Source organism: Hylobates moloch, unplaced genomic scaffold (genome assembly GCF_009828535.3).
Source record: "Hylobates moloch isolate HMO894 unplaced genomic scaffold, HMol_V3 SCAFFOLD_6, whole genome shotgun sequence".
Classification (NCBI taxonomy): domain Eukaryota; kingdom Metazoa; phylum Chordata; class Mammalia; order Primates; family Hylobatidae; genus Hylobates; species Hylobates moloch.
The window spans coordinates 154,363,860-154,385,587 of NW_026652281.1; the positions used below are offsets into that span (position 1 = coordinate 154,363,860).

General features: G+C 42.5%; 1 protein-coding gene across 1 annotated transcript in view; it reads right to left on the minus strand.

The window, feature by feature from the left end:
* Window positions 1–21,728, minus strand: part of FAF2 (Fas associated factor family member 2) — a 64,230-nt gene that overhangs the window by 13,666 nt on the left and 28,836 nt on the right. Inside the window, exons 2-8 of the mRNA XM_032158777.2 lie at window positions 18,402–18,470; window positions 11,267–11,401; window positions 8,723–8,799; window positions 5,122–5,260; window positions 3,376–3,461; window positions 3,185–3,276; window positions 752–929 (exon numbers count right to left, since the gene is read on the minus strand). Of these exons, the coding sequence (XP_032014668.1) occupies window positions 752–929; window positions 3,185–3,276; window positions 3,376–3,461; window positions 5,122–5,260; window positions 8,723–8,799; window positions 11,267–11,401; window positions 18,402–18,470 (776 nt within the window). The remainder of the gene's footprint in view (window positions 1–751; window positions 930–3,184; window positions 3,277–3,375; window positions 3,462–5,121; window positions 5,261–8,722; window positions 8,800–11,266; window positions 11,402–18,401; window positions 18,471–21,728) is intronic.

Below are 21,728 nucleotides of genomic sequence, written 5' to 3' on the forward strand. Positions count from 1 at the left end.
GTTGTGTATAAAATTAAAAAAATATATAACAATGTTCAATGGTGGTAGGATTATCAGTGATCTTAAATTTCTTCCTTGTGCTTTTTTGTGGTTTTAGGATTTCCTATAATTAATGTACGTAACTTATGTAGTGGAGAGGAATTATAACCATTCCACTTTTTTTTTACATCAAGTTCTTTATATTATATTCAGCTATTCTAAATGCCACAATATACATTCTTGAGCATAGAGGCCTGTCTTTGTTTATTCATTCATTTATTATTTTTTAAAGACAGGGTCCTGCTCTGTCATCCAGGCTGGAGTGCAGAGGCACAATCAGAGCTCACTGCTGCCTCGAACTCCTGGCCTCAAGCAATCCTCCTGCCTCAGGCTCCCAAGTAGCTGGGACTACAGGCACGTACCACCATGCCTGGCTAATTTTTTCTTATTTTTTTGTAGAGATGAGGTCTCGCTTTGTTGCCCAGTCTGGGTTCAAGTAATCCTCCTGCGTCAGCCTCCTAAAGTGCTACGATTTCAGGTGTTAGCCACTGCACCCAGCCTTTGTCTTTATTTTGAACATCTCTAAGAACAGATTACCTGATATAGAGTAATTTAGGTCAAAGTATGTAAATATTTTGACAATAAATGGGCAAAGCTAAAAGCTAATAGCGGCCTGATGCACAGATGAAGTCAGGATTGGTAGAGCCCCAGAGGTCAGCCCTCCAAATTTGCAACTGGTCTCTCTCTGTTCCAGAAGGGAACTCCCTTGTACCTTTCTAGGCGTTCTGACACCAGGTAAGTCTGGTTAGCATCCATGATAAATGTCAGTTGGTTAATGAGGTCATCAGGTTGAATGAGGCCTTCTAGCCGTCCCACCACAGTCATCCTTCGATCCTTCAGCATAATCATGGCCAGGAATGGATAGGTGTTCTCTCGTAAAGCCTGTGAGACTGACAAAAAGACCCAACAGATCAAGGGCAGGACTTGACGGTGAAAAAGATCAACCCTTAGACTTTCCACAATGAGTGAGAGAGAACTGTTTTAATCCTGGTTGGGGAAGACGGGAGGTATCATTTAGTCTCTGCTTTTTCCCCCTCCTTGTTTCTTTCCTTCTTTTCTTTTTTTAAGCCAGGGTCTCACTATGTTGCTCAGGCTGGTCTCCAACTCCTGGGCTCAAGTGACCCTCCCACCTCAGCCTCCTGAGTAGCAGGAATTATGGGAGTGTGCCACCATGCCCAGTTCCTCCCAGTTTGTAATCTTTTGTTTTTATTATCAATTTGCATGCCTATCCCTAGGTGCTTGACTAGAATAGGACAGGCTTTCCTGGTGGCGGTGTGGTTGTTGTGATGATGCCAGGGAAGGCTGCAGAGTTTAAGGATAATGTCTACTTGATGGTAGGAAAAGGATCTATAAAGAATCTGGCACAGTTTTTCCCTATACAAGGGCTCAAACCTAAAAGCACACAAGGCTGCAAGTCTCAGCCTGATGATACTGATAATAATCTCCATCATCATTTTTTTCTCTTGCCTAATCCTTTCCTTATCTTTCTCCCCATGTATCTTTTCTCTACCTTTAAAAAGGTTAGTTTTTCTGTTCCAAAGAAGCTTATTAATAGAAAGTTGAGGCTGGGCTGGTAGCTCACACCTTTAATCCTAGCACTTTTGGGAGGCTGAGGTGGTTGGATCACTTGAGGTCAGGGGTTCAAGACCAGCCTGGCCAACATAATGAAACCTCATCTCTACAAAAAATACAAAAATTAGCAGGGCGTGGTGGTGCACGCCTGTAATTCCAGCTAGTCAAGAGGCTGAGGCAGGAGAATCGCTTGAACCTGGGAGGTGGAGGCTGCAGTGAACTGAGATCGCACAACTGCACTCCAACCTGGGTGACCCAGTAAGACTTGGTCTCAAAAAAAAAAGAAAGAAAGAAAAGAAAATTGGTTTCCAAATGACCAAGATTTTTACCATAACAGAGTTTTACCTATGTTTTCCTTATGGTGTGAAATAAGAGATTTTATAAACTTCTATTAAAAAAAAAAATCCTTACCTTCCTTCTATTCACAACCTCCCCCCCGCGCCCCCCCCCCCCCCCCCCCACACCCCAACCCCACAACAAAGCCATATTAGAATGGCAAAATGCATGCAGGAATTTGGATGTTTAAAAACAAGTAGGCTTAAGATTCAGACTCTGGGATGCAGGGACAACATCTGCCACATCTTTGGTTCTCAAGACATGGCACAGTATGTGGCATGCTAATATAAACTCAAAGGTTGCTGGATAGAAGTAGCCACAAAAATGACTACATTTTTCCTCACTGGACACCTTCGTATCTTTTACTAACCGTCTAAAAATACTTATCTCCAAAGAAGAGTTATTGTCAGCAAAGATCTGAACTTTACAAATCCATATCAGCACTCAAGGTACTCAAACAACTGACTCACTATGCAAGGGCTCTGTTAAAATTGTTGATGAAAAGAATAAACTCTTCAGTAAAAAGCCCATTCAGATTAAAAGCAAGCTGCTAGCCAAGACTGGGTATTTCTATGAATGTGGCAGGCTTTGGCAATGCTGAATGTGAAGAATGGGCTTTAGAATCTGGCAGACCCGATCGTATGCTACAATTTGCTAATTACGGCGGGGCGCAGTGGCTCACACCTGTAATCCCAGCACTTTGGGAGGCCGAGGTGGGCTGCTCACTTGAATCCAGGAGTTTGAGGCTACATGGTGAAACCCCATCTCTACTAAAAATGCAAAAAAATTAGCTGGGCATGGTGGTGCACACCTGTAGTTCCAGCTACTCAGGAGGCTGAGGCAGGACAATCGCTTGAACCCAGGAGGTGGAGGTTGCAGTGAGCCAAGATCGCGCCACTGCACTCCAGCCTGGGCGACAGAGCAAGACTCCATCTCAAAAAAAATTTTTTTTTAATTAATTAAATAAAAAACAAAAAAATAAAACTTGTTAATTGTGTGATCTTCAGCCAGTGGCTTAAACTCTCTGAGCCTATTTCCTAAACCACAAAGCGAAGGTAGTATGACCCCCCCATCTCTCAGGACTGCTGAGAGGATTAAATGAGACAATATAAAACAGCAACTAGCATCGTATCTACCACAGAACGAACACACTTGTAATAAATGGCCTGGCATGTCTTTCCAGACTATTCCAAAGATACTCCAACAATCTCAATGAGGCAGAAGAAACACAACTTACCCCTGTATCCCTCAGGTTTGTTTGTAGAGCATGCCCAGAAGAGCATCCTAGTGTTTATTAGTGAAATAACTTCAGGTGCACAGAGTGTGTTGCTGTGGAAAGGTATGAAAAGGACATGAGAACAACCTGCTGACTACAAACTGTCACCAGAAAGAGTCAGAAAAGAGAAGGAAAATAATCAATCCACTTACCGACAAAACTCATCAGAGTCCTGGTGATCATCTCCATGAAGATAAACCAAAAGAAAGCGAAGCTCCCGTTTGGCATCGTTAAGTGCCTGTGAGAAAGAGAAGATCACTCGTTATTAAGAAGACTGTGCCTTGAGCTTATATTTAGGCTAAGGGTCCTAATGGATACAGTTATGTATTTAGGAACAAAAGGAAAAACAAGGAAAAAAGGTGAGCGAGAAATCAGAAAATTCCTGAGCTCCTACCTTCACACCCCTGGCATTGTTCTCCCTATAGAAACTCCATGCTAACAAGCTTTAATGAAAAGGTTTTAGTGTTGTTAGGATTCAAACTTAACAGACACATGAGAGTAGACAGGCTTACACAGGTTCCCAACAATCACAGAAAAGTCAGCTGCACCCACAGTCTAAGGAAGATAAAAACAGGAGAATCTGACCATATGAAAGGGAGGTGAGAATTTTTCTACTTCACAGCTACAACATCCTTGTAAGTAAAAAATAACTGCGAAGACAACCCTGATCCCAGGCCACATATCGAGTAGGAATGATGGACTGTACGATCCAAAGGCATTCTAAAGAGCATAGGGTGTAAAAGACTTTCAAAGACAGGGCTAGTGTCCAAGACTCCTGTGCGTGCTTCTGCATGTGCGTGCTGCTGAGCACATTACACTGTACAACTGCTGACATGGCCAGCAGTACTGGTCTCCCCTCAGGATCATAGCAGAGAGGGTACACGAGAGGTGCTCATCTCACTCATCTCTGTATCTCTAGCACTGAGGACATTGCCTGGCATACAGTAGGTGCTCGGTTTTTGTTGAGTGTGGTGGGAACAACCAGCGAGGAGACTATGATAAAAAGCAGATGTGGGAAAATGAAAGCAGGAAGCAAGGGTGAGCATTTTTCTCTTTCTCCAGATAGATTCAGGAATTCTGGAGGCTGCATAATAGAACCCCTTTTTGCCTATTCCCACAGCATTCCCATAGTTTTCCCTATTCCTATAGTGTTAATTCTATGTATTTCTCTGGCAAACTAGAGATATATCAAACACCCACAGAACTCTAATTTTTCCTCCCCTGAATGGTGAGGTCTTGAGTCAAAGGTCTACATGGCTGAGGTTGAATGAGATGTGCTACCCTGAGTCTATGGTCTATGTCCTTATTCAATTCTGTGAGAGATCAAAGAAGATGTAGGCTTTGCCTTCAAGGGGCTTTCAGTCTGGTAGCAGAGATTAGACACGAACACAAGTGATATAGGAAAGAATATAAAATTGCTATCAATTTTTAAAAGCTGTGGAAGAACAAAGGGAAAGATTAGTATTCTAGATTATGAAATAGGGCAGGACAGGGCACAACAATCAGGGATAGCTGTAAGTGGGGAGCGACATGATCTAGTTGACGGACTGGCAAGATTCCAATTAGCAAACATGTGAGGAAGGCATTCCACGTGGAGGGACCAGCAAAAGCAAAGGCACAGAGGTAGGCAAGTACAGGCTATGTTCAGGGAATGAGTCAGCTGGAACTGAGGGTATGGTAAAATAAGTTATGCAGAAAAGACCTCAAAAGAAGGGCAGTATTAGATCCAAGAGGGGCCCGCTAAAAGGTTTGGTCTTTTTTATTACCCCCCCGTAAGCAGTGAAGAGCTAATTAAGGTTTTTGAGTAAAAAAAGGACATGATCAGTGCTGGGCTATGCTTTCCTTTGAGGATAGAATCATTTTGGTAAGTTGGCATCTATATGGTTTGTGGCACTGACCTGGCTGTACGTTCCCTGGTAGAAGACAGGGTGTGCCCTCCCATATTTCTCTTCAAAAGAGTGCATAAATGAAACAATGTCCCCAACGGGGTCAGTGACCCGGCTGCGAGGGTCAGGCCGTATAAAACGAAGAGCAAACCTGGGGAGGAAGGAATAAATATCACATGAATCCAGCTTACTATAGTGCATATGGAGTGGGCCAATTTGTACAGATTCCTGTAACAGAGCCAGAGGCACGGCAACAAAGGGAAGTGAACGGTCTGTGAGTGGACCATCAAATCTGAGAGTAGAGGCTGGTTCAAAAGCCATAAAGCAGCAAGTGTTATTCTGTTGCCTGTTCAGGAAGAATGCAAACTACTGGGATTATAAATTCCAACACTGGCCTACATAAATCCTGAGTATTTCTTGTAGAACAATTTAGGGCTAGAAGAGTTTGGAAGGGAAGACACAGTATCCAAAAAGATCATGTGTCAGGCCATGCACCCAGACTCTCTAGAATGGCACCATCTAAATACTGTAGCCACTAGTCCAATGTGGCTATTCTGAATTTAAATCTATTACACACAATTAAAATTCAGTTCCTTAGTAATACTAGTCACATTTCAAGTGCTCAATAGCCACGTGTTTAATGGCTTTCATATTGAACAGCGGAGATACAGAACGTTTCTATCATCAAGAGAGTTCTACTGGACAGTGCTCTAGAACAAAAGTCACTTTCTGGTTGTCCTACTTGCCCCTCTTTCTCCTTTCTGTTTTCCTGGGATTTTAAATATTTAGTTCACAACCCCAAATTATTCAAATTATGGATAGGAACTTCAAATCTGGAGTTGCGGTTATGATTTACTTGCTCTTCAAAGGGGCAAGTACATTTTGCTTGATGATTTATGGTTGATGGTATCCATGGAGGAAGTTACTAAACTGCTCCACAGTACCCTGGCAGATGTGGAGTACTGGCAGCTCTTGTAAAGTGAAGAATACATACCTAGTGGTACCACACATCTGTTTCTAAAGGGCCTACCCTATTTGTATAGTGCCATTTATTTATCCTTTGGTTTTCCAGAGAAGGCAATGGGACAGAGGCTAATGTGTTACCTAACATTAAACGAGTTGGTTGGATGATACAGCTGCATAAAAATTAGTAATAACATGCCATGCATATTTTCCCTAGAAAAGCAAACAATATGCATTTACTTGAAAAATTTTCAGCACAGACAAGGTGATTAAACTATGATACTTTCCTTAACAAAAAGTGAGTCAATTCATTATCCCAATAAATTCCCCGTGTATACAATTCTACTTGGAATTTCTCCTGAGTAATCAAACCAAATTCATTGACACCAACATTCCAGAGTGAATTAAAAGCACAAAAGGTAGTAAGTTGTATACTGGGGGGGGTGGGGGGAATGGTTAGAAATTCTTCAGAAGACTGATGTTTTAACTACTTTCTTTGAAATTAAGCATTTTAGAATTATCTCTTAAAGGCTTTATTTTTTTTTCCTCATTACACAATATTCCCACAATCTACACAATTTAGGACAATCAGCTTTTTTTATTTTTTAGAAAAAAACAGAGATGTCAACTTAGTTTTCATTATGATTTTAAAGATTTTTACATGTTCATTCTTAAAATGGGGATGGAAAGAGTACTAAGCAATTAATTAGTGACCATGAAGAACGTTGCTAAAGCAAGAAAGCCATTAAGCAGATAGCCTCATAAAACACCAAGGGGCCAATATAAAAGGTACTACCTGACCCTTGTACTTATGCAGCTGCTGGACCCACATCTTCAGCCTCTGCTCCCTAGAGCAGGGTAAAGGCTGTCCCATATTTGAAGGGAAGTACAGGTTTCCTGTATACACAAGGCCCAGACTACATATCCCAGCTCCATTTGCTGGCCTGGATGCCCATGAACATTTTAGTTCCCCATAAAGCCTAGACGTGGCTCTGGACCAGATAACCCAAGCCTGACGTGCTAAGAAGTTGTGCCCCACTCATTTTCTTTCTTTTTTTTTTTTTGAGATGGAGTCTCGCTCTGTTGCCCAGGCTGGAGTGCAGTGGCGCGATCTAGGCTCACTGCAAGCTCCGCCTCCCGGGTTCATGCCATTCTCCTGCCTCAGCCTCCCGAGTAGCTGGGACTGCAGGCACCCGCCACCGCACCCGGCTAATTTTTTGTATTTTTAGTAGAGACAGGGTTTCACCGTATTAGCCAGGATGGTCTTGATCTCCTGACCTCGTGATGCGCCCGTCTCAGCCTCCTAAAGTGCTCGGATTACAGGCGTGAGCCGCCGCACCCGGCCAGTTGTGCCCCACTCATTTTCTGGCCTTGGACCCTCTGTAGCTTCCAATGATTAGCTCTTTTAATGGTACATGAAGGAAGCTAGAAGAAGGGTGAAGGTATGAAGCAAGTGGGTATATACATAAAAGGGTTCCAGCGTTTGCAACCTAGGGGCTGCCAGGGCAAAGTGAAAAGGTACCGAAGCTGCCAGGCGTGGTGGCTCATGCCAGGAATCTCAGCACTTCGGGAGTCCAAGGCAGGTGGATCACTTGAGGCCAGGAGCTCAAGATCAGCCTGGCCAACAAAATGAGACTCCATCTCTACTGTCTCTACTAAAAATACAAAAATTAGCCAGGCGTGGTGGTGCATGCTTGTAATCCCAGCTACTTGGGAGGCTGAGGTATGAGAATCGCTTGAATCCAGGAGGTGAAGGTTGCAATGAGTCGAGATGGTGGCACTGCACTCTAGCCTGGGTGACGGCGACAGAGCAAGACTCTGTTTCAAAAAAAGAAAGAAAGAAAAGGTGTAACAGGAGTGTCTAGGGAGGTCCAACTATTGTGGGAGGAATCAAGGGCAAACTGGGTAATCTCAGAGCAAGAGAATTTGTTGGGATTGTGAGTAGTCAGGTGGAGGAGAAGTAGTTTAGGAAAAAAGTTCTAAGGCGTGTGAAGCTAGGAGATGATAGTGGTTAGAAAGGAAAGGGTGTGGACATCAACTAGGAAGTGTAGAGGTGACAAATATGGTGGGGGGAGGACGGGGAGACAAATAAATATAGTCAGACTGGTTTTTGCAAACAATAGTTTTTTTTTTATTTTTTTATTTTTTTTTGAGACGGAGTCTTGCTCTGTCGCCCAGGCTGGAGTGCAGTGGCGCAATCTCGGCTCACTGCAAGCTCTGCCTCCCAGGTTCACGCCATTCTCCTGCCTCAGCCTCTCCGAGTAGCTGGGACTACAGGTGCCCGCCACCACGCCTGGCTAATTTTTTTTTTTTGTATTTTTTAGTAGAGACGGGGTTTCACCGTGGTCTCAATCTTCTGACCTCGTGATCCGCCCGCCTCGGCCTCCCAAAGTGCTGGGATTACAAGCGTGAGCCACCGCGCCCGGCCTGCAAACAATAGTTAAGATTAATTTAAAAACAATTCCATTTCACAATGCCTGCCAATGCTTCAACAATTTAAAATACTTTTATATTGTATTAAAAGACAGTTCGGGAAGAGTATTCGATCTCATGACAAATTGGTAAGTCAACACTGATGGAGCATAAAACTTATTTTGGCCTAAATTTTAGCTCCAAAGTCTTACTAATACATAAATCCAAAGGTACATACCTAAATATATCAAGTATCGTGTAATAGGTAAACCGGAATGGAAGCATTATCAAGTAATAACCCCATCCAAGCAGCCCCTGAAAGTCCAAAAACAAAGTTAGAGACAATTCTCTCAATTCCTAATATTTTATCAAACGGCTAGGTCAGATTTTCTCACTCTTTTTGGTCCTTCCATGTGAATTGTTCCTCTAAAATACAGTTCCTTCTTCCTGGCCACCTCATCCTTCTAAGTGTCACCATCTTTGGTCTTATTTCATCTTACTATCATTTTTCTTCGCAGAATTTTTGTATTAACTCTGCTTTAAGGTCCAGAGCTGTATCTCCTGCCTGTAATCCCAGCACTCTGGGAGGCTGAGGGGGGCAGGCAGATCACCTGAGGTCAGGAGTTTGAGACCAGCCTGGCCAACATGGTGAAATCCCATCTCTACTAAAAATACAAAAATTAGCCAGGCGTGGTGGCATGCACCTGTAGTCCCAGCTACTCAGAGAGGCTGAGGCAGGAGAAACGCTTAAACCCAGGAGGCGGAGCTTGCAGTGAGCCGAGATCGCGCCACTGAACTCCAGCCTGGGGGCAGAGCAAGACTCTGTCTCAAAAAAACAAACAAACAAATAAAAACCAAAACTGCTTTAATACTTATTTTTGGCAGCTACTTATAGACTTTTCAAATTCAATTGCAAATTAATGTCCCCCAAATGATACACACTCATTCTTTCCTTTTTAGATTTACACATCAAAATATGGTGTACAGAAATAGGCCAGGCTTAGTGGCTCACGCCTGTAATCCCAACACTTTGGGAGGATGAGGCAGATGGATCAACTGGGGTCAGGAGTTCGAGACCAGCCTGGTCAACATGGTAAAACCCTGTCTCTACTAAAAATACAAAAATAAGCTGGGTGTGGTGGCTCACACCTGTACTCCCAGCAATTTGGGAGGCCAAGGCAGGCAGATCACTTGAGGTCAGGAGTTAGAGACCAGCCTGGCCAATATGGTGAAACCCCGTCTCTACTAAAAATACAAAAATTAGCCAGACGTGGTGGTGGTCGCCTGTAATCCCAGCTACTCGGGAGGCTGAGGCAGGAGAATCACTTGAACCTGGGAGGCTGAGGTTGCAGTGAGCTGAGATCACACCACTGCACTCCAGCCTGGGCAACAGAGGGAGATGCTGTCCCAAAACAAAACAAACAAACATAAAAACCTAAAATAATGTATATAGAAATAGCAAGAAATATAATCACTATTACTAACCTTGGACATTGGTATATAAATGTTAAATAATTATATTAACCACAACGACAAATCCCCATATAGCTGCTTATCTTAGTAATAATGCTAATTATTATTGCTGTTATTAATTATTAAAACTAGCATACATCCAGGACTCTATAGTTTATAAAGCATTTCACAGATGTCACATTGTGTTAACCTCAGACACTTTCTGTGTCTGTGGCCAGGAAGCTCTGGAGCCCCATGGCTGACGTGGGAATCTGCTACTGTACTTCAGAAAACCACAGAGCACTACTTAGAAACATGTTTTAAAACATCAAGTAGGCCAGGCACAGTGCCTCAAGCCTGTAATTCCAGCACTTTGGGAGGGTGAGGTGGGCAGATAACTTGAGCTCAGGAGTTCAAGACCAGCCTGGGCAACATAGCAAGACCCCATCTCTACAAAAAAATACAAAAATTAACCAGGATGGTGGCGCACACCTGTAGTCCCAGCTACTTAGGAGGCTGAGGTGGAGGACTGCTTGAGCCCGGGAGGTCTAGGCTGCAGTGAGCCAAGATCATGCCACTGCACTCCAGCCTGGGCGACAGAGTGAGACCCTGTCTCAAACAGAAGAAAACAAAACAAAAATCAAGTACTCCACAAAAAGGCTTGATGATGGAGTAAATTCTAACTGCTGCAATGTTAAAGGGAGTGTTTTCTTAGGATTCTAAATGCAGGTATAAAAGTGTAAGAGGTGAGTATAACCCTAAGGGTAAGAAAAAGAAAAGTCCAAGAAGTTCTTTAGAGTTCATTATCAGTGTACACATCTGACTTCCTTCACTAGACTGGGAGAAATTGAATTTGAAATGGGACGACTGGCTGTTTATTCATGTCTGGATCTCCAATAGCAAGATACCAGGTTATTGGAGTACTCTTAAATGTCTGTCGAATTTAAGTGAACCACTTCCTTGCTACTAGCCCTTCAAGGCTAATTTCAAAGACGTGGCCAAAGCTCCTACAAAGATTCCAATGTACTTCCTCAAAACTAGTTTAAGATTAAGTAAACTGAAGCAACGAAGAACTTGAGTAAACAAATTGTAACTTAAGAGGTAGAAAACACTCTCCAAATAACTGCCAAAGAAAAGAAAAAAAAATGAGTAGTTTCTGTAGCAATTCCTTGAGGAATCAAGGCAAAATAATACACCCAAGGGGCCAAGTCTAACTAACAGGTTTACATTCTAAGTATTTATTTTGTTCCTGTCACAGGGAGATCAATATAACCAAGTGAATATACTTATAAATGAAAAAGGGGGAAATTCCAGCTATGAAATAACTTGCCCTTGGTTGAGGTCTTGAGACAACATAGCTGTAGATCCTGTGGTCAGCTGTATTAACCTGCAGGGGTCGTGATGGAGGTGGGTTGAAAACACTAGGTACACCCTCTTGCTCATTCAATCTGTCCTGTACAGCAGCCTGAGAAGGAAAACAGAGTGGCACGAGTTTCAGCGATGCTAAAATCAACCAAGAAAAAGAGGTGAGGCAACTATTGCGTGGTATTCCAAAATAGGATGGACATTAATACACCAAAAGGTCATTTGAGGAGTGTACCTTCACGGACCTTTTAACCAGCTATACTTGGAGGCAATGTGGAGTGATGGCTCCAGAATGCATACACAGTAGGAGATGACGAAACTTGTCTGGAAGCTACATTTATGCAGCAAGCATACTGCCTTTATTCAGATGGTATGTATTATTTAGGGTGGCTGGGATATAAAGTGCTTCACTGTACAATCCCAAGAAAAGCCATCCTCAGAGAATACAATGTGGGCAGTACTCCTGGAGTTATGCAGTGAAGCAGTCCTGATGAGTGGCATCTGATGAAGGGGTTTGCAGCAGAGAAACTTCAGTCTGATGCTAGCTCCATCTCTCAGAAAAGTTGCTCAATGTATGAGCCTCAGGTCAGGCGCGGTGGCTCAAACCTGTAATCCTAACACTTTGGGAGGCTGAGGTGAGAGGATTGCTTGAGCCCAGAGACCAGAAATTCGAGACCAGCTGGGGCAATGAAATGAGACCCTGTCTCTAAAAATAAAAAATAAAGAAGAAAAAAACATATAAGCCTCAGTTTCCTCATGTGCAAAATAAAGGAACAATATTTCTGAGTTAATCTGAAAATTTAATGAGTTGGCTATACGTAAAGATCCTAACACAACTCCTGCCAGACTACTGATATTCAGTTTAAAAAACTCATTCCCTTCTTAACTCTGTCCTTGAAATAGGTATTAGTCTCAATGTAGTAAAAAAAAGTTGACCTTACCCAAAGAGATATCTGGCCTTTCCCTTTTGGGAGGTAATCTATGTTAGACCTGATAAGCACGTCTTTGTTACCAGATTTTAGGTTGCAGCTGCAACACCCAGTAGTCTTAGGGTGAAAGCTGGCCATGCCAGAAAGACCAACCATGTGGTTTAGGGTGGGGAACTTTGGACAACTTGGTATCAGTTGACTTGAAGATTGAGTTCAACCATGTGGGCAGCCAAGCACATCAATCGTGCGTATGTAATGATGCCCTAATAAATGCTCTGGAAGCACTGAATTCATACAGTGGAATAAATACACTGGAAGCAGGAATTCCCTGGTTGGCAATACAGTAGTCCCTTCTTAACCACAGGGATATGTTCCAAGACCTCTAGTAGATTCCTGAAACCATGTATAGTACCGAACTTGAATGCTGTCATTGGAAGCTATTTCTCTTCATGTCTTCCACTCAAAAAATGCCTTTTCCATCTTAACTATGCACTTATTGTGCAATGTGGCTGCAATTTTTGCAGAAGTGTGACAACAAAACTAGCATGAATTTCTTTTTCTTTCTTCATAATTTCACGAACACAAGCTAGATCTTAGCAACCTCAGTATATAATTTTTTTATTTCCTTATTAAGTCAGGAAATTTAACCCTTTTTTTTTTTTTTTTCCTTGAGATGGAGTCTTACTCTGTCGCCCAGGCTGGAGTGCAGTGGCACAATCTCAGCTCACTGCAACCTCTGCCCCCCAGGTTCAAGTGATTCTCCTGCCTCAGCCTCCCGAGTAGCTGGGATTACAGGCTCCTGCCACTGTGCCCAGCTAATTTTTGTATTTTTAGTAGAGATGGGGTTTCACCATCTTGGCCAGGCTGGTCTTGAACTCCTCACCTCATGATCTACCCGCCTCGGCCTCCCAAAGTGCTGGGATTACAGGCATGAGCCACCGCGCCTGGCCAGGAACTTTAACCTTTTCACTTAAAGGACACATTTCCTGGCTTCTCTCTGGCATATCTGAGTTGCCAGCATCACTACTCTTGTGCTTTGGGGCCAATATTAAGTAAAATAGGAGGACCCGAACAAAAGTACTGTAATGGCACAACAGTTGATCTGATAACGGCTACTAACTGACTAACAGGTGGGTCTTGTATACAGCGTGGAGACGCTGGACAAACGGATAATTCACATTCCGGGTAAGGTAGAATGGGACAGAGTGAGATTTCATCATGTTTCTCAGAACAGCATGCATTTTAAAACTTATGAATTATTTCTGGAATCTTCCACTTAATATTTTCAAACCACAGTTGCCTACGAGTAACTGAAACCACAGAATGTGAAACTGTGGGTGGAGGGGGCTACTATACTTCATGCATATTGTCATACATCTATGCCAAGAAGGTAATATGTCCTGACTCTGCAGGAGCGTAGTATGCAAGCTTCGTGTCCAAAATCCTTTTAGACTCTTCCCCCTTTTTCTTCTTTTTCTTTTTCTTTTTTGAGACGGAGCCTAGCTCTGTCACCAGGCTGGAGTGCAGTGGTGCAATCTCAGCTCACTGCAACTTCCACCTCCCAGGTTCAAGCAATTCTCCCACCTCATCCTCCGAGTAACTGGGATTACAGGCACGCACCGCCACACACAGCTAATTTTTGTATTTTTAGTAGAGATGGGGTTTCACCATGTTGGCCAGGCTGGTCTTAAACTCCCGACCTTGTGATCCACCCACCTTGGCCTCCGAAAGTGCTGGGATTACAGGTGTGAGCCACCGCGCCCGGCCAACTCTCGTTTAGAGTTGTCTCTTCCTTTAGCTGCTTTTAATCTATATGTTCCCTATAATAAACTATAACCATGACTATAACAACTTTCAGTGAGTTCTAGTGAATTAGCAAATCTGAAGATGGTTTTGCGACTCTTTGAAACTGCAGGTGGTTTCAGAAGTGAAGGTGGTCTTTAGGAGGGCAGTGTGCCCTCTAAACTCAATTACTGGCTTCAAACTTTGAAGTTTGGCTAATATCAGGTAGTCCCCTAGTTTTGCAATTCAATGAGGAAAGAATAATCTTTCAACAAATGATGCTGGGATAATTGGATATCCACATGCAAAAGAAAGTGGATTAATCCCTAGATCACACTATACATAAAAATTAACTACAAATACATCAAAAACCTAAATGTAAAAGCTGAAATTATAAAACTCTTAAAACAAGGGTATAAATCTTCACAACCTCAGATTAAGCAAAGGTATCTTAGATACGACAACAAAAGCACAAGCGACAAAAGAAAAAAGTAGATAAATTGGACTTCATCAAAATGAATAACTTTTCTTTATCAAATTACACTATCATGAATGGGGCAAGATGGCATGTACCTGTAGTCCCAACTGTCAGGGAGGCTGAGGCAGGAAGGCTTCTTGAGCCCAGGACTTCAAGGTTACAGTGAGCTATGATCATGCCACTGCACTCCAGCCTGGGCCAACAAACCAAGACTCCATCTCTCAAAAAAAAAAAACAAAAACAAACAAACAAAAAAAAACAAAAACCACAAACCACTATCAAGAGAATAAAAAGATAACTCACAGAAAGGGAGAAAACATTTGCAAATTAAATATCAGATAAGCGCCAGGCATGGTGGCTCGCGTCTGTAATCCCAACACTTTGGGAAGATAAGGTGGGAGAATCACTGGAGCCCAGGAGTTTATGACCAGCCTGGTCAATACAGCGAGACCCCATCTGTAAAAAAGTAAAAAAATAAAATATTAGCTGGGTGTGGTGGTGTATGCTTGTAGTCCTAGCTACTCAGGAGGCTGAAGTGAAAGGATCACTTGAGTCTGGGAGGTCAAGGCTGCAGTTAGCCATAATACTACCACTGTACTCCAGCCTGGGCAACAGAGAGAAATCCTGTCTCAAAAAACATAAACTGGCCAGACGCAGTGGCTTATGCCTGTAATTCCAGGAATTTGGGAGGCCGAGGCAGGTGGATCACTTGAGGCCAGGAGTTCAACACCAGCCTGGCCAACATGGAGAAACCTCGCCTCTACTAAAAATACAAAAATTAGCCGGGCATAGGGCACCTGTAGTCCCAGCTACTCAGGAGGTTGAGGCAGGAAAATTGTTTGAACCTGGGAGGTGGAGGTTGCAGTGAGCCGTGATCACACCACTGCACTCTAGCCTGTGCCACAGAGTGAAACTTCATCTCAAAACAAAAAACAAAAAACAAAAAACAAAAAAAAACTTTCACAGCTCAACATGAAAAAGATAATCAAATTCAAAAACTGACAAAGGACTTGAATAGACATTTTTGCAAAGAAGACATACAAATGTTCGACAAGAATATGAAAAAATATTCAACATCATTTTAGCCACTACGGAAATGCAAATCAAAACTACATAGAGATACTACTTCACACTCACTAGGGTGAGTATGATCTAGAAGACAAATATTAACAAGTGTTGGTGAGGGTGTGGAGAAATTCAGACCTTCCTACAATGCTGTTGGGAATTTAAAATGGTATAACCACTCTGAAAACAGTCTGGGAGCTCTTCAAAAGGTTAAACATAGTGTCACCATATGATTCAGCAAAGTCCATTCCTAGGTATAGACCCAAGGGAAATGAAAACACATATTCACACAAGAACTTGAACACTAGGGCCCGGTGTGGTAGCGTGGGCCTATAGTCCCATCTACTTGAAGCTGAGGTCAGAGGAATGCTTGAGCCCAGGAGTTCAACTGCAGTGAGCTATGATCAAACCTGCACTCCAGCTTGGGTGACAGAGTAAGACCCTGTGTCTCTCTCTCTCTTTTTTTTTTTTTTTGAGACAGAGTCTTGCTCTGTCCCCCAGGCTGGAGTGCAGTGGCGCGATCTTGGCTAACTGCAAGCTCCGCCTCCCAGGTTCACGCCATTCTCCTGCCTCAGCCTCCTGAGTAGCTGGGACTACAGGCGCCCGCCACCACACCTGGCTATCCTTTTGTATTTTTAGTAGAGATGGGATTTCACCATGTTAGCCGGGATGATCTCGATCTCCTGACCTCGTGATCTGCCCGCCTCAGCCTCCCAAAGTGTTGGGATTACAGGTGTGAGCCACCGCGCCTGGCCCAACCCTGTCTCTTAAAAAGAAAAAAACAAGGCCAGGTGCAGTGGCTCATGTCTATAATCCTAGCACCTTGGGAGGCCGAGGTGGGTGGATCACAAGGTCAGGAGATCGAGATCATCCTGGCTAACACGGTGAAACCCCGTCTCTACTAAAAATACAAAAAATTAGCCAGGTGTGGTGGCGGGCACCTGTAGTCCCAGCTACTCAGGAGGCTGAGGTAGGAGAATTGCTTGAACCCAGGAGGCAGAGGTTGCAGTGAGCCAAGATCACACCACTGTACTCAAGCCTGGGCTACAAGAGCAAAACTTCATCTCAAAAAAATAAAAATAAATAAAGACAAAAAACAAAAAGCAAAACTCTCTAGATCCTCTGTTCCATTTCCTATGCTCGTCTCATTTGTCATTTATTCATTTTTTTTAAATTATACTTTAAGTTCTCGGATACATGTACAGAATGTGCAGGTTTTTTACATAGGTATACACATGCCATGGTGGTTTGCTGCACCCATCAACCCGTCATCTACATTAGGTATTTCCCCTAATGCTATCCCTCCCCTAGCCCCCCAGCCCCCCACCCCCCGAGAGGGCCCGTGTGTGATATTCCCCTCCCGTCATTTATTACAAACTGAAATTCTCTAGAATTAAGTTCCATAAGAGTAGCGACTTGGCTGGATGTGGTGGCTCACACATGTAATCTCAGTACTTTGGGAAGCTGGGGCAGGAGGATTGCTTGAGCCCAGGAATTCAAGACCAGCTTGGGCAACACAGCAAGACCTCGTCTCCATAAAAAATTAAAAATTAGCTGGGCATGGTGTTACATGTTTGTAGTCCCAGCTATTTGGGAGGCTAGGGCAGGAAAATTGCTTGAGCTCAGAAGTCAAAGGCTGTAGTGAGGTATGCTCATGCCAATGCATTCCAGCCCAGGTGACAGAACAAGACCCCGTCTTAAAAAAATTAAAAAAGAGTAAGGACTTATTTTTCTTCACTAATACAATGCCAGAGCCTAGAGTTTAATTGCTCAAAAAATGTATTGAATAACGAAATCATATTAGGAATATGTTTTATAAAAAAAAAAAAAACTGGAAAAAAAAGGAATACGTTTTTAGGAATCCAGCACCCTTTTTAGATAGCATATAATATTTAAAACAGTAATTTGGGATCAAAAGGGTGTTTGACAAAATTCAACATCCACTCAGTATAAACTATTAATATACTAAGAATGGAAGGGAAAAGCCAACAGATATTTATTTCCATGTTATATGCTGGGAATACAGCAGTAAAAACAAAACAAAAAAATCTCTGCTCTTAACAACTAACATCACACTTGCTAATAAAAAATCAGAGGCATGGCCAGGTGCGGTGGCTCACGCCTGTAATCCCAGCACTTTGGAAGGCTGAACGGGGCGGATCATTTGAGGTCAGGAGTTCAAGACCAGCCTAGCCAACATGGTGAAACCCATCTCTACTAAAAATACAAATTAGCCGGGTGCAGTGGTGTGCGCCTGTAATCCCAGCTACTCAGGGGGCTGAGGTAGGAGAATCGCTTGAACTTGGGAGGCAGAGGTTGCAGTGAGCCGAAAGCACACCACTGCACTCTAGCCTGGGAGATAGGGCGAGACTCTGTCTCAAAAAAAAAAAAAAAAAAAAATCAGAGGCATTATAGTGATGACAAAATGCTATTACCATTATCAACTGACAGTGTTTTAAAGTTCTTGCTAATTCAATGGTCAAGGAGAAGAATTGCAGAGAACATGACTACCTAGACAACCCCAAAGAATAAACTATAAAATATTTAAGAAGAAGGTTCACATCAAGACATCTGGTTAAAAACTAAATATACAAAAACCAATTGTTTTCCCAACAAGATACTAACAATCAGTAGGGGGTGGGGCACTATATTGAGGGATTTAGTCACAAATTTTTCTATGATTTTATAAACTTTCTCACATTCTTTACCTTCCTGCACTTTTATTTTTAGAGTCATAATTCTGAAAAAAATCTACTGAAAAGATTCCTGCTATGGAAAAACATATGGTTTTGATTCTTAATCAGACCAGAGAAAAAGAAATAAGCTCAGAGCACATCCTATTATACCTCTATGTTCCAGTTATGCTGTTCCAAGGTATGGCGACACTGATCCATAGATTCTATGCCAGTGAGATCCTGAAAAGAAGGATGAAAACAAAAAGTTACTTAGAGAAAAACCAAGAGTACACATGTGAGTATTTTTACACCAAATACTGCTAGGAAAATACACTAAAAAATGTTAAAAGTGGGTGTTAAAGTATGGTAAAACTTCACTGATTCAGAATTTATACAGCTAACTGTTCTAGATGTGTAAAGAACTAAAAAAATGATAATTCCTTTTAAAACTTCAAGGCTTTCAATTAGGAGTACTGACTAAGATCAATATTCTCCTCTCAAATTCAAGTTTAAAAAATTAAAGATTTTTCAACCTTTGGGCTAAGCAAAATATTATTTAATGCTAAACAGCTATTCTGTTGATAGTACAGGTTGAGCATCCCAAATCTGAAATCTAAAATGCTCCAACATGTTTTGAAACATTTTGAGTGCTGACATGTCTCAAAGGAAATGCATACTGGAACATTTCAGATTTGAGATGCTCATTCAGGATAACGTAAATATTCCAAATTCTCAAAACAATCCAAATCTGAAACACTTGTGGTTCCAAGCATTTTGGATAAGGAATACTCAACCTCTACATAATGATGTAATGCACCTTTCCTGCAAAACGTCATGCCTTTCATTAACTTATTTCATTTTATATACTGGTATTAACCTAGTTTATAATACGAACTGTGTAAAACCTAACATACCGACCCCCCTACCCGCTGCCACTTTTTTTTCGAGACAGGGTCTTGCTCTGTCACCCAGTTTGGAGTGCAATAGCGCAATGACTGCTCACTGCAGTCTCAACTTCCCAGGCTGAAGCGATCCTCCCACCTCAGCCTCCTAAGTAGCTGGCACTGCAGGTATGCACCACCACACCCAGCTAAATTTTGGATGTTTTTTGTAAAGACAGGGTCTCTCTACATTCCCCAGGCTGGTCTCCAACTCCTGGGCTCAAGCAATCCTCTTGCCTTAGCCTCCCAAAGTGCTGGGATGATAGGCGTGAGCCACTGCAGTTACAGTATTTTCTCACTATTTCCCTTCAGATGTCCAATATTCAGCAAATCTAACAGTTCATGCATACATTTCATGCCCAGAATTTCCACAGAGCTGAACTCTAGCATTCCTTCAAAGTCTAATATAAAAGCCAAAACCATCCATCTATCCATCCATCCTTCCATTTGACAAATGTGTGCTACATGCCTATTCTGTACAGCACTTACTATGTTGGAGGAACAGAAAATGAATAAGATATAGTCTCTATCCTCAAGAAACTCCTCTAAACAATCAGTAAGCTTCAGGGCAAAGAGATTGATCTCAACCTGACAAGAATGTAGTAGTATGGACTGATGAGTCTGAAAACTGAAGTTCTTGCCTAATTCTGCACCCTATGGCCATGGACAGGCACATTTTAACTCTGAATTTAGTTTCTTTTATGTGCAATGTGAAGGGTTTAATGTGGAATGCATTTCTTTTCCAGAGCTGAAAAAAATGAAACAAAATTCAAAAACCGAAATTTGGATTTTTAGGTATACAAGTTTTCATTTTTTATAATTACACATGTAGTACAAAAACTTGCAATAAAAAATGTTAATGTTTAAAATGCTGAAATAGAAAAGTTCCTTTAAGAACCACTGGTTTTGACAGTTCTGAGTCTGGATTTTAGGTCCTGACCATTACAGGACTCTTCTCATTTGCCTATTCCCTTCTGGCTTCTAATAGGACTCCCTTAACTTTCAATGTCCTATATTACAACCCACTAAAGGACTGGGATGTCCAGGGTTCCTCCTTCTCGCTGTGGATTCTCTTTAAGAATTGGACTCTAGGCCAGGCATGGTGGCTCACGCCTGTAATCCCAGCACTTTGGGAGGCTGAGGTGGGCGGATCACTTGAGGTCAGGAGTTAGAGACCAGCCTGGCCAACATGGTTAAAACCCTGTCTCTACTTAAAAAAAAAAAAAAAAAAAAAAGGCCGGGCACAGTGGCTCACACCTGTAATCTCAGCACTTTGGGAAGCCGAGGTGGGCAGATCACGAGGTCAGGAGATCGAGACCATCCTGGCTAACACGGTGAAACCCCGTCTCACTAAAAATACAAAAAATTAGCCGGGCATTGTGGCGGGCGCCTGTAGTCCCAGCTATCCAGGAGGCTGAGGCAGAATGGCGTGAACAAGGGAGGCAGAGCTTGCAGTGAACCGAGATCGCGCCACTGCACTCCAGCCTGGGCGACAGAGCAAGACTCCATCTCAAAAAAAAAAAAAAAATTAGTTTGGCATTGTGGTGCTGCGTGCCTGTAGTTCGATACTCTCGGGAGGCTGTGGCGGAGGAATCACTTGAACCCAGGAGGCAGAGGTTGTGGTGAGCCGAGATCATGCCAATGTCCTCCAGCCTAGGTGACAGAGCGAGACTCCATCTCAAAAAAAAAAAAAAAAAAAAAAGAATTGGACTCTTAATCTTACCATCTTCCCAGTGTGCAAATGACTGCTCCCTCCTCTAAATACCAAAATTGTTTCCTGTCTCTTATGTGCCTATTGTTTCCTATCTTATGATTATTTACATTCATTCTATTGCCTTCTCAGAGGGTGTAATGTAAGTTCTCTGAGAGCAGTTAACAATTCACTGTAATATTCACTAGCACCAACCACATAGTATGGGCTTAAATTGTAGAAGAATCAGTCCAAGTTAAAAGGAGCTTTTTGTATAAGCTTCAGTCATCATAGCTATAAGCTGAAATCCTCTAGATATTATCACAAAATCTCACTTTACATTAATACACTGTTTTTTTTTTTTTAATTTTGTTTTGGGATTTTTTTTTTTTTTTTAAGACAGGTTCTGTCTGGCTCTGTTGTCCAGGCTGGAGTGCAGTGGAACAATCTTGGCTCACTTGCAACCTCTGTCTCCCGGGCTCAAATGATCCTCCCATCTCAGCCTCTGAGTAGCTGGAACCACAGGTGCGTGCCACCACGCTTGGCTAATTTTTCTATTTTTCTTGGGTAGAAACAGGATTTCACCATGTTGCCCAGGCTGGCCTTGAACTCCTGGGTTCGAGCGATCCTCCCGCCTTGGCCTCCCAATGTGTTGGGATTATAGGCGTGAGCCACCATACCTGGCTACTGGGGTTTTTTAACTTCAAATGTTCTGACTAGATGCCAAGCTGGTTGTTAAAACATTACGAATTTGTAGAATTTTCCCGAAAATCAGTAAGTCAGGAAAGAGCTCAGGAAGCAGTGTCTGTTCTTAAAGCTCCTCAGCTGATTCTAATGTATAGCCGAGCTGGGAAATCCGTGGTATTG